Source organism: Staurois parvus, unplaced genomic scaffold (assembly GCF_062004578.1).
Source record: "Staurois parvus isolate SC_StPar_1 unplaced genomic scaffold, SC_StPar_1.0 ptg001005l, whole genome shotgun sequence".
Lineage (NCBI taxonomy): Eukaryota > Metazoa > Chordata > Amphibia > Anura > Ranidae > Staurois > Staurois parvus.
Window position 1 is genome coordinate 663,595 of NW_028318801.1, and position 12,676 is coordinate 676,270.

Genomic DNA, 12,676 nt, shown 5'->3' on the forward strand with positions numbered 1-12,676 from the left:
CCCTTTCTCAGAGATTAATATTGGAAATTTGATCCGAATGACCTTGAAAGCGGCAACTCAAATTAGAGCTTTATGATTTCACCCAGGGTAATAGGGGAACTGAGTATAGTTCTTCTTTTTTCATACACATATAAAGGGGTGTATTTCTCACAAGGCAAACAAGGCATTTGCCTAGGGCGGCATCTTTCAGGGGGGCAGCAGAATTTTTCAGGGGGGCAGCATAAAGAAGGGATAGAAGGAGGGACACAAGCAGCATGGGGACTAGGTGGAATCTGATAGCGTCAGCGGGCTGCTTGATGGTGTATGCAGAACCTGACTCTTGTTCCCGGGGATGTCCAGAGATGTGAAAGTGAGTGTCTTCTCTCTCACCGGGGTGGGGTTGCCAATGTATGGGGGCCAGTGGTAGTGGAAGGCTCTCTTGGGTGGGGGTTGGGGTGTTGTTGGTCAATGTCAGGCACTCTTCGTGGGGGAGGGGGGGTGTTGGTCGGTGTCAGGGTCTCTCCATGCAGAGGGCTAAATTTTATGTTGCCTAGGGCAGCACAAAACCTAAATACACCACTGCACATACAGTGTCATATCTGGAGGTGGCTGTCACTGTCCTGGACTTGTACTCAATGATTCACAGATTAATAATGGAAATCTGATCCAAGTGATCTTGGAAGTTACTAGAAACTCAAATGAGAGCTTTGCACTTCCACCCAGGGTAATGGGGAAGCCGAGTTTAGTTCTGATTTTTCATATCCTGCAGTGTGCTCTGTTGTAGCCAAGGCTGGAAGTGGTGCTTTCTGTCCCGGAGCCTTTACGTACCAAATCACAGATTAATAATGGTGGCCTGAACCGAGTGCCCTGGCAAGCTGGTAGAAACTCAAATGAGTTTTATTTGCTTTTACCCAGGGTAGTAGTGGAGCTGGGTTCTATCCTCCTTTCTCATATGCACACACTGTTTTGTGTTAAAGCCGAGTCTGGAAGTGGCGGTTTCTGTCCCGGAGCCTTTACTCACCGAGGCACAAATTAATAATGGGAATCTGATCCGAGTGACCATGGAAGCTGCCTATTGTGTCCCCGAGTCCTGGAACCCACAAGGGCCACAGTACAACTATGTCACCAGCCTTCAGCTACCATCCATGGGAGAGGTGAGAAATAAACCATCCAAGGTAATCCAAAGAAAGATACTTTTTATAAATACCAAATGTGGGGAATGAAATAAAGATAATTGCTAAAATATGAATATTTCCACAGTTGTTTAAGGAGGGCCAGTGAAAAATTGTATTGACCCTAAATGAGCTATTAATGCACAAAATGACCTATCTTGCAGTCACTGAAGGTTGAGGCCATTCCATGCATGTGCCAACAACGCATGAATGACTTATTCCGACCAGCATGTAAACAATGTGTAATCAGCGCCCGTCGAGTACACATTATTCTTTACAGCGGACCTTAACAGCAGCGCAAAGTCCAATACACTGTACCCATGTAAAAATGTAAATGTTTACATCCATAGAGTGTAAAATTACGACCAAACTAAACTGGATGTAGATTTTTCTAGTATTTGTTTACGCAGCTAAAAACGTTGGACCAATACAACCTAATGGGCACATAGAATACAATAATGAAGCATTCAGATTTATAAAATGTATGAATCTGAAGTCAACAAACATCCGTCTGATTTCCACAAGATTTCTGGCACGATGAACAGATTTCTTTCTTGTGCATTTATCAAATAGATATGACCCTAGGTTCACATCTGTGTGGGTGGTGCCGCTGTGGATCTGCACGAAAATCCGTGCAGCCGCACCACCCGCACAGAGAGATGCGGACCCGCGGGCGGGTGACATTAGTTCTAATGGCATGCCGCCCGCACTGGGAACCGAGGTTCCCGTGTGGGCTGCGTTTTCCAAAGAAGTGCAGGGACTTCTTCCCTGCGGGGCACGGGAACGGGAGTCCATTCAAATAAATGGGTTCTCGTGCCCATGCAAAATGCGGCCCGCATGGGCATGAGAGCTGATGTGAACTGGGAGTAACAGAGGGCTTTTATTGGAATGCTAAATACCAACGAAGTTCATTCTTAGTGTTTACATACACTTTAAGCAGGTCTGAGACAAGGGGTGGGCAGGAGGGGAAGCTGCCCTGGGCACACCAGAGCAAAGAGACAAAGAATGGACACAGTGCATTAAACCCATTCTATGGCATGCAATAACAGCGGAGGAGGGGGTGCAGCTCTGAATCCTTGCCCTGTGCTCTAGATGAACCTGTTCCTGCACTGACTTTAAGCTTGGGTTTTATTACATACAGAACCTATTTCTGTGGCAGGGCTAGTTTGGAAAAAATGGACTCACTTAATGAGCATGTTTGCTTTTTATCTAGGAAAATAAAAGATGAAACCTAGTTGTTCCATTTTTCTTGATCCTTCTTGTTTTTCTCCTGCCACAGAAGGATCTCACTTTGATCTTCTCAAATGGAATCCTGAAGGCGGGCGGGGAGAGCGAACCTGTGTCCAGGAAGAAGAGATGGCCAATGAGCGGTATCATGGCGCCAGGAGCTCAGCATATCCCAGAATCATTCATTTTAGGGGGATCCTATGAAGAGGAAGATGGAGAAATGAATCGCAAAGAGGTTACATAGTTACATAGTTGGGTTAAAAAAAACATACTATACCTAGATTGTAAGCTCGAAAGAGCAGGGCCCTCGAACCCCTCGTGTATTGTATTGTTACTGTCTTGTCTCATGTTCTGTCCCCCTTGCTACTGTACAGCGCTGAGCAAACCCTTTGGCGCTATATAAATACTGTATAATAATAATAATATTTATCATGTACAACAAAGGCTTAAAGTGTTACTAAACCCACAACAGTACAATCAGTCTGTAGATGTAGTAAAGCATGCTTGTTATACTCACTGTGGAACCTAAGGGGTTAATCCTCTGCATTGTGTAAAAAGGCTATTTGATCCTGTCTTCTCTGTTCCTCCCCTTTTTCAGGTGAACACCTCTTATCTCATGCACACGGTACGTTTTAAAGCGGCTGTTTTTGGCTTTTGACATTTTTTTCTATAGCCAGTAAACCCCCCAACATGTTATCCTATGTGTCCATGCACACACAGACTGGAATCAATGTTTTTTTGGATGGGAAGTTTTTTGGCTGGAAAAAAAACCCAGGACTAGTGGGTTTCTAGAGGAGTTTCTAGCTGACAAATGTGGTAAAACAAATAAATGGATATGCTATTATTTGCTATTTTGAGGTGTTGAGGATTTACCTTTATATGCTAGCTGCGCTTTTTAGGGATTATTACATTGCACTCACATTACCTCTTTATACAAAATGTGTTAAAACGCCGCAAACCAGCATTTTTGGACTTTTTTTTACCCCCAATTTTTTTGGGGGGTAAAAGCAAACGTGGAAAAACACCGGTAAACGCTAATGCAAAAATGCTAAAAAAAGCTGAAAAACTCACATTTTTAACCATTTGCCTTCCGCCATATGGCCAAATGGCGGCCGCCAAATGTCATCAGCATTCCGAGTGGACGCCATATGGCGTCTTCCCGCACATGCGCAGATTTCGCTCCTGCAGAGCCGCGCAGAGGCACGATCTGTCACCAGCTGTGTACGTCGGACACGGCCGATGACAGATCTGAGTACTGACCCCCGTTGCCGGTACCATGTGACCTGCTGTGACCAATCACAGCAGGTCACATGACAGTTGTATACAATGGATGGCTTCATTCCCTATAACTCTATAACTTTCCTACAAACTAAAAAATACATCCTAATTTGGGTTATTTTCACCAAAGACATGTAGTAGAATACATCTCGGCCCAAATTTATGAATAACAATTATTTATTTGCAAACTTTTATAACAGAAACAAAGAAAAACTTTTTTTTTTTTTCAAACTTTTTGGTCTTTTTTTGTTAATTTAGCAAAAAATAAAAACCCCAGCGGTGATTAAATACCACCAAAAGAAAGCTCTAGTTGAGTGAAGAAAATGATAAAATTTTAGTTTGGGTACAATGTTGTATGACTGCGCAATTGTCATTCAAAGTGTGAGAGCGCTGAAACCTGAAAACTGGCCTGGGCAGGAAGGTGTAAAAGTGCCCGGTATGGAAGTGGTTAACATGACTTTACATAGCTAACGTTACCAGCGCTATCAAACGTCCCATGTGCATGAGGGTTAAAGGGATGAGGTGGCAACCCTACAATATATAAGTACCTGTAATTAATAGGTAAACGCATTTCCTAGCATTTCCTGACTCTGCATGTCCCATGATTCCTCGGCACTGTAATCATGGCCACCGGCTGAGTTGTGGGTGGAATGGGAAGAGTTAGGCAGTGCAAGGATATGCGGACTTGATCCCAATTCATTTTAATAATCTCACCCAATACTCTTCACACTGATGTGTTTCTATCAGTGCGATCTCGCTGAGAACTACACAGTGGCGGCGAGGCCAGGGAGCCTATATAGAGGGGGGATAAGTGACGGCCCCTAGGATAGGAGATTAAGATAAGAGAGTGTGTAAACCGAGACTTTGGTAGAAGATATCACAATCTTTAGGCAAAGAGGTCAAATATTAACTCATTCCCAAGACACCCAAAGAATTTACATTTTGCCAAGATATGAGCTTTAATTTTGGCCCTTGCAGCTGCGCAGACTTCTCTTCCCTCCATTCACCGACACCAAACTTGTGATAGTGCTGGGTGCCAAGACAGCCAATCGCTAAGCATGTAGGAGGCAGAGGGGAAAGTTACACGTTCCCCCATGTTTAGACATATTAGTATGTTATTTTGTTTTTCCAGAAGAATAGAGCAGCAGAAAGTGAAGGGTGGTAAATATAAGCAGCTGTGAGGCAAAGCAAACTAGATGCTTTACCCTGCATGGACAAAGTGTAGGTTCCCTTTATACAGCTTTAAAATACAGTTCCTTGAAAAAGTCGTCATACCCCTTAAAATTTTCCACATTTTGTCATGTTTCAACCAAAAACGTAAATGTATTTTATCGGGATTGGATGTGATAGACCAACACAAAGTGGCACATAATTGTGATGTGGAAGGAAAATGAGAAATGGTTTTCAACATTTTTTATAAATAAATCTGTGAAAAGTGTGGTGTAAATTTGTATTCAGCCCCCCGGAGTCAATACTTTGTTGGACCCCCTTTGGCTGCAATTCCAGCTGCAAGTCTTTTTGGGAATGTGTCTACCAGATTTGCACATCTAGAGAGGGACATTTCTGCCCATTTTTCTTTGCAGAATCCCTCAAGCCCTGCCAGATTGGATGGAGGGCGTCTGTGAACATAATTTTTCAGGTATGGCCACAAATTCTCCATTTGATTTAGGTCTGGACTGTGACTGAGTCATTCTAACACATGAAGATGCTTTGATCGGAACCATTCCATTGTAGCTCTGGCTGGATGTTTCGGGTCGTTGTCCTGCTGGAACCTCCGCCCCGGTCTCAAGTCTTTTGCAGACTCTAACAGGTTTTCTTCTAAGATTTCCCTGTATTCGTCTCCATCCATCTTCCCATCAACTCTGACCAGCTGTTCTGTCGCTGCTGAAGAAACGCATCCCCATAACATGACGCTGCCACCACCATGTTTCACAGTGGGGATGGTGTGTACAGGGTGATGTGCAGTGTTACTTTTCCTCCACACATAGCATTTTGCTTTTAGGCCAAAAAGTTGAATTTTGGTGTCATCTGACCAGAGCCCCTTCTTCCACATGTTTGGTGTCCCCCACATGCCTTCTCGCAAACTGCAAACAGAACGTCTTATGGCTTTCTTCCAACAATGGCTTTCTTCTTGCCACTCTTCCATAAAGGCCAGATTTGTGGAGTGCACGACTAATAGTTGTCCTGTGGACAGATTCTCCCACCTGAGCTGTGGATCTCTGCAGCTCCTCCAGAGTTCCCATGGGCCTCTTGGCTGCTTCTCTGATGAATGCTCTCCTTGCCCGGCCTGTCAGTTTAGGTGGACAGCTATGTATTGGTAGGTAGGCAGTTGTGCCGTACTCTTTCCATTTTCGGATGATGGATTGAACAGTGAGATGTTTAAAGCTTGGGATATTTTTTTATAATCTAACCCTGCTTTAAACATCTCCACAACTTTATCCCTGACCTGTCTGGTGTGTTCCTTGGCCTTCATGATGCTGTTTGTTCACTAATGTTCTCTAACAAACCTCTGAGGGCTTCACAGAACAGCTGTATTTATACTGAGATTACATGACACATAGGTGGACTCTGTTTACTAATTAGGTGACCATTCTTTTCTACCCATTTCTGCGTTGAATGCTCCCTGAAACCATCTGCATGTCCTGTGCTTGTTTCAGTTCTCGAAAAACAAGCGTTACTCTTTATCAAATCACACTGCGCTGGGAGAATAGAAGGCAGAATCTGATTTGTTGATAATGACAAGAAAAGTTCAGACATGTTAACATATCAGGTCTATTATATATTATATAAGCTGTATAAAAATATTCCTGTGCACCATCTGCAGGACAAAGAGTTCCGCGTGGAAGCCGAAACCCAACGTAAGAGAGTGATGTGGGACACGGAGAGGAGGTGCTACCTTAACAAGTCCGCCCTGACCAGGTAATGTGTAGACTCCAGTCTTTATGATTGGGAATTATAATGGTTTTTCTTTATTTATTCATGTTTATGCATTTTATAAACTAATATATCTCTATAATAATATAAAATCTTTGTTTTACAAATAAAAATGTAATTTAGGGCACACCCATAACACTAGATTCACTATGGTTTTTCTAGCTTACTTTTGACTTTCTTTCTCTGATTAAAACTCTGTTGGGCCCTGACTGAGCAGAGCAGACAGGAAGTAATGGGGAGGAGTCATTTCTCTGACCCATCAACTTGTGTGAAAATTTCAGTTTGAGCTACTGAGCTCTGTAAGTAAAGGACTAAGCAAAGCCTAGAGTTTGTGGAAAAAAGGAGCCATAAACTGAATGGGAAAAGTCAGAATATTCATATGTATCATTTCAAGCTTACTTGGATTTTATTTATTACAGGTACTTTTATTTATATATATATATATATATATATATATATATATATATACAGTATATATATATATATATATATATATTACATTTGCACCAGTCCCTAACTCTCAAGGAGCATACAATCTAAGGTCCCTAACCCTCAAGGGATGTACAGCCTAAGGTCCCTAACCCTCAAGGGGCGTACAATCTAAGGTCCCTAACCCTCAAGGGGCGTACAATCTAAGGTCCCTAACCCTCAAGGGGCGTACAATCTAAGGTCCCTAACCCTCAAGGGGCGTACAATCTAAGGTCCCTAACCCTCAAGGAGCATACAATCTAAGGTCCCTAACTCACATTCATACATACACATACTAGGGCCAGTTTAGACAGGAGCCAACTAACCTACCAGCATGTCTTTGGGGTGTGGGAGCAAACCGGAGTATCCGAGGGGAACCCACGCAGGCACAGGGAGGACATGCGAACTTCAGGCAGGTGGTGCCATGTTTGGGTTTTGAATCCACGACCCTAGTGCCGCCAAATGGGAGTGCTAGCCATTTAGCCACTGTGCAGCCCATTTATTTGGATTTAGAAAATATAGATATTTTTTAAATATTATGCAAGCCAAGGTGACTCCATCTCTATCCATGTCTAAGGCCTAACCACCAAAATGCGTTAACTTCTGTGTGGATTTTATGTGTGGATCTGCTTAAATAAAGGCCATCTCTTTGTGGAAGTGCGGGCATTTCTTCAAGATTCAGATGTGACTCCATCTCCTTCACATGCAGTATGACTTATATGAATGACAATGGTGTATTCACAGCTTACAGAAGCGTATAGCGGAGTGCCGTTACTGGCCGCTAGAGATAATGAGAGCACCGATTTCAACCACCAGCAAATCTAAAGCAGGCAAAGCAGAAAAGGTGAGGGTACTGAATCCAAGACTAAGTATATATTAATTTATGGCGCCATCAGTATGCAAGGTGCTACAAGTCAGTATGAGAGCCTTAGATGGAACATATAGACTCTATACTTTTTCGCAAATTTGTATCAAATTCTTTCCTGTGATCAGCAATATTAAATAAATGTAAGCTCTGAAGGACAACATAAGACCCCACTCTTCCCCTTCATATATTCCCCCAGAGAATGAAGGATTATGGGATATGCTGGAAAGAGTGAGAGACTTGTGATGGAGAGGGTTCCTGCCTTCAGTCTGACCAATGGCAATGGCAGGCTTTAATTAACATCTTCTCCTGGTACTGTGACAAGCCTACTAACCCTCTACTGAATATTTATGATTGTAATACCCTTGTTTTTATTACTTAAAGATCAGATAGACTTAAGCCCTGGCTTTGAAAATCGTGCTAGCTCAGCTGAAGTAGAGCGATTTCAAAGTCTCCAGTCAGTGCACTTTCAAGTGCAGCTTGCCAACATCTGTGTGACTTCATGCACAGATGTCAATGCAAGTCCAACATGAAATTGCCAAAAATAGTGCAGGAACCTTTTTCAAAATTGGTGTGTGTTGGCGTCGTAATGATTCCATAGGCACAAATAGGGTGCGACCTGTCATGCGATCTTAAACTGTCAAATTGCATAGCAAATCGCATTGGTGTGAATGGGGGCTTAAAGATAAATAAAGTGGTTGTAAAGCTCTAATATGAAGTATAAACAAAGCATATCCCTCTATAGGGTGTACTTGCCTCAATCCAGAGCAGACATGAAATATGAACAAAGCATATCCCTCTTTAGGACGTGAACAGAAATCTTTCCTATGGGACACAGATGGTTAAAAAAAAGGAAACGTAACAGGGGTTATAACCCTTCCCATACTCTATACAAATGAAAAACGAAAAGTTTTTCACTCAGTTCTAAGTTTATGCACTAGGCCAGGGTTTTTCAACTAGGGTTCCTCCAGAGGTTGCTAGGGGTTCCTTGAGCAATGAGCAATTTTTACCTCTCAGGTGAGTTCCCACTGACACTATGGATCTTTTTAGCAGTCTGTAAGGGGGTAATTCTTCCCAATGACCACAAGTGTAGGGAGCATTCTTACCTCTGACCATCACACTAATGTATCATGAATTGTAGATATACTCATTTTTAGCCGGGGTTCCCTCAGACCAGAAAGTTACATCAAGGGTTCCTCTGACCACAAGTGTAGGGAGCGTTCTTACATCTGACCATCACACTAATGCATCATGAATTGTAGATAAAGCCATTTTTAGCCGGGGTTCCCTCAGACCAGAAAGTCACGTCAAGGGTTCCTCTGATCACAAGTGTAAGGAGCATTCTTACCTCTGACCATCACACTAATGCATCATGAATTGTAGATATACTCATTTGTAGCAGGGGTTCCCTCAGACCAGAAAGTTACGTCAAGGGTTCCTCTGACCACAAGTGTAAGGAGCATTCTTACATCTGATCATCACACGAATGTATCATGAATTGTAGATATAGTAATTTTTAGCCGGGGTTCCCTGAGACTGGAAAGTTACGTCAAGGGTTCCTCTGAGTTGAAAAGGTTGAGAAAAGCTGCACTAGGCTGTGCTCTTTATGTGTAGGTGCTGCTGGACTGGGATTTAAGCAAAGCTATGCATCAGACTGGCACTATTAACCTTTTTTTGGTTAGTTGAGTGTAAATATAAACACTTGGACTGTATTATTACTATCATTCTCCTTCGTCTTCTTTGGACTTTCTCTTATTTATTTTACTGTAGATATCTGGGAACCCATAGATAGTTTTTTTCCCTTTTTTTTGGCATTTCTTTATTCATGCCTTTGATTCATTCTTCAGTCTTTCATTATAATTTCCAGCAAAGTGAAGAGGACACCCAAATATCATTTCATGGTGTGGTCTACGTGAACTTGGTGCCTCTGTTGTATCCAGGAGTGAAACGTCTGCGTGGAGCCTACCGGATTCTGGCTTACCAAGAGGCTGAAGTGTTGGAGAAGGTAGAAATTCAACAGATGAGTCTAAAAAACATAACTGTATTCTCACCCCTGTAGTTCTGCAGGAAATACAGAATCACTAAAATCAGAGACATTGCTCTAGTTGTGTGGCTCCATCCAGAAACAAAAATTGCACCAAGGACATTGTGAGTGTAGTTGACAAATATTGGGTCTTTGGTTGATTTAAAAAATTTTAAAGTTATGGGGGCTAGGAGATGCTCTTCCTAAAAAGACCCTGTTGGTTGTCCCAATGAATGATCTGGTGATAATACGCCTGTCATGGGAGAAATATGGGCGTTAACATCGCCATTCGCCATGTTAGTTGCCTGCTCTGTCTGGTAAGAAGACCTCTCTCCTCTGCTCCAGACTGATATGATTAAGCGCATTTTGCGTGATGTTTTGTGCACTTGGTATACTGAAGATTTCAATAAATTCAGTTTATATTACTCATCTGTTGGAGTGCGGTCAGCTTGCTCACCCTTGTTTTCAAAAATATGGGAGTTGCCTTCACCATTCTGCTCGCTAGTTCTCTGCTGTGCCTGGATTCTGGTAAAGAGATCTCTCTCCTCTGCTCCAAACTGATTCCTCGTAGAAAGCTCCGTCCTTACACGTTACGTCGACTGGGGACTTAAAAGGGGGGAGCTTTGAAGAAGTCACCAGTTGATGTAACACGTAGGGTGGAGCTTCCTACGAGGCATCAGTCTGGAGCAGAGGAGAGAGGTCTTCCTACCTGCAGCCCTATCCATCCCAGCACCTCATCTGTCAGCCGGCTACAGCAGGGAGCTGCAGGAGTCTATTCCACTCTGTGTCTGCCTTCTGAATGTCTAAGTGACTATTCTGGAAAAAGCATATAATAAACAAAAAATAAGGATTTTGGCCCACTCCTCTTGGCAGATCCTCTCCAAGTCATTAAGGATTGGTGGCTGATGTTTGGCAACTCGAACTTTCAATTGGATTAAGGTCTGGAGACTGGCTAGGTCACTCCAGGACCTTAATGTGCTTCTTCTTGAGCCACTCCTTTGTTGCCTTGGCCGTGTGTTTTGGGTCATTGTCATGCTGGAACACCCATCCATGACCCATTTTCAATGCCCTGGCTGATGGAAGAAGGTTCTCAACCAATTACTTATTTCCTTCACTGTAGACTTCTTCTAATATTAGTGTTTTGCCTGGTGACAGCCGCTGGTTTCATTTCTTGTCCTGCTGTCACAACCTGTCACAGGGTCAGGAAGTGAGGTGAAATCTCCCCATCAGGTCAGGAAAATTGGAGAAAAAGATACAACGTATATTGAAAATTTAGCATAGCTCCAAATGAAATTGTTAGAACTGTGGATTGTGATGCATACATGAAACATTTGAGATGCAGAGATGTGCCGACACTGTAAGCTCTTCTTCCCTTCCTGCTGCAGACAAAGGTTCAGTCATCCGTTCTGCGGGATTTTGTGCGGAACAACAGCTTGATGGGGAAGGTCACAGGCGCTGCATTAGGCCCCAACTCTTCACACCCGAAGCCGGCACCCAGCCGCATGGAGAAAGGCCCCAAGGAGAAGGATGGCAGCAGACGGGTAAGCCTTGAGAAGCCAGAGCTATTCCTAAGCTCCCACAGACCTCATGGATGAAAGATGGTTGTATCATATGTATCCCTGGAAGAACGTTTATGCCTCACCTTGTTCTGTCTGCAGATGTCCGCAGTGCTGAGGTCATCAGAAGTAGCGGACCTTGATCAAGCAGCTGCAAATGCTCCGGCTGTACCTCCCAATTTAGAAGGCCAGGTAACACACACTTTCTATGGAGTCTTAAAGAGAATATGAAGCCTCTACGATTTTTTTAGATTCAAGTACAAAATAGATTACCTTGCTTTACATATTCATGTTTTAAAAACTTTGTTCCTTTGTATAATTTGTAATTGTACACGGGGGGGAGAAGTCAAATTTCATAATCAAAAATGTGCTTGTTGCTTTGCAGTACTGCAGAATGATTGTGCTTTGCTACTAATTCAATACTAGGTCTAGGGCAGCACAGTGGCTAAATGGTTAGCACATCCACCTGGCAGCACTAGGGTCATTGGTTTGAATCCCAACTAGAGATGAGCGAATTATTCAAAAATTCGATTCGGCTGATTCGCCGAATTTGAGGAAGAAATTCGATTCGATGCGAATTAATTCGCTACGAATTTAACTTATTAAAAGGGTTTCTAGGCTTCAGAGAGCCTTTAAATTAGTGCAGAACACTGTACCTTTAATTTAAATGCCCTTGGAGATGAGGAAGGACAAGGAGAAGGAGAAGGAGAAGGATGAGAAGAAGGAGAAGGAGAAGGATGAGAAGAAGGAGAAGGATGAGAAGAAGGAGAAGGAGAAGGATGAGAAGAAGGAGAAGGATGAGAAGAAGGAGAAGGAGAAGGAGGAGAAGGAGAAGGATGAGAAGAAGGAGAAGGAGAAGGATGAGAAGATGGAGAAGGATGAGAAGAAGGAGAAGGATGAGAAGAAGGAGAAGGATGAGAAGAAGGAGAAGGAGAAGGATGAGAAGAAGGAGAAGGAGAAGGATGAGAAGAAGGAGAAGGAGAAGGATGAGAAGAAGGAGAAGGATGAGAAGAAGGAGAAGGAGAAGGATGAGAAGAAGGAGAAGGATGAGAAGAAGGAGAAGAAGGATGAGAAGAAGGAGAAGGATGAGAAGAAGGATGAGAAGAAGGAGAAGGATGAGAAGAAGAAGAAGGATGAGAAGAAGGAGAAGGATGAGAAGAAGGAGAAGGATGAG

At 43.0% G+C, this 12,676-nt stretch overlaps 1 protein-coding gene across 1 annotated transcript in view; it reads left to right on the forward strand.

Moving 5' to 3' along the window:
* CFAP70 (cilia and flagella associated protein 70) overlaps window positions 1-12,676 on the forward strand; it is a 71,749-nt gene that overhangs the window by 19,332 nt on the left and 39,741 nt on the right. The window contains exons 6-12 of the mRNA XM_089657500.1: window positions 957-1,133; window positions 2,431-2,613; window positions 6,481-6,575; window positions 7,803-7,902; window positions 9,791-9,928; window positions 11,332-11,487; window positions 11,605-11,694. Of these exons, the coding sequence (XP_089513626.1) occupies window positions 957-1,133; window positions 2,431-2,613; window positions 6,481-6,575; window positions 7,803-7,902; window positions 9,791-9,928; window positions 11,332-11,487; window positions 11,605-11,694 (939 nt within the window). The remainder of the gene's footprint in view (window positions 1-956; window positions 1,134-2,430; window positions 2,614-6,480; window positions 6,576-7,802; window positions 7,903-9,790; window positions 9,929-11,331; window positions 11,488-11,604; window positions 11,695-12,676) is intronic.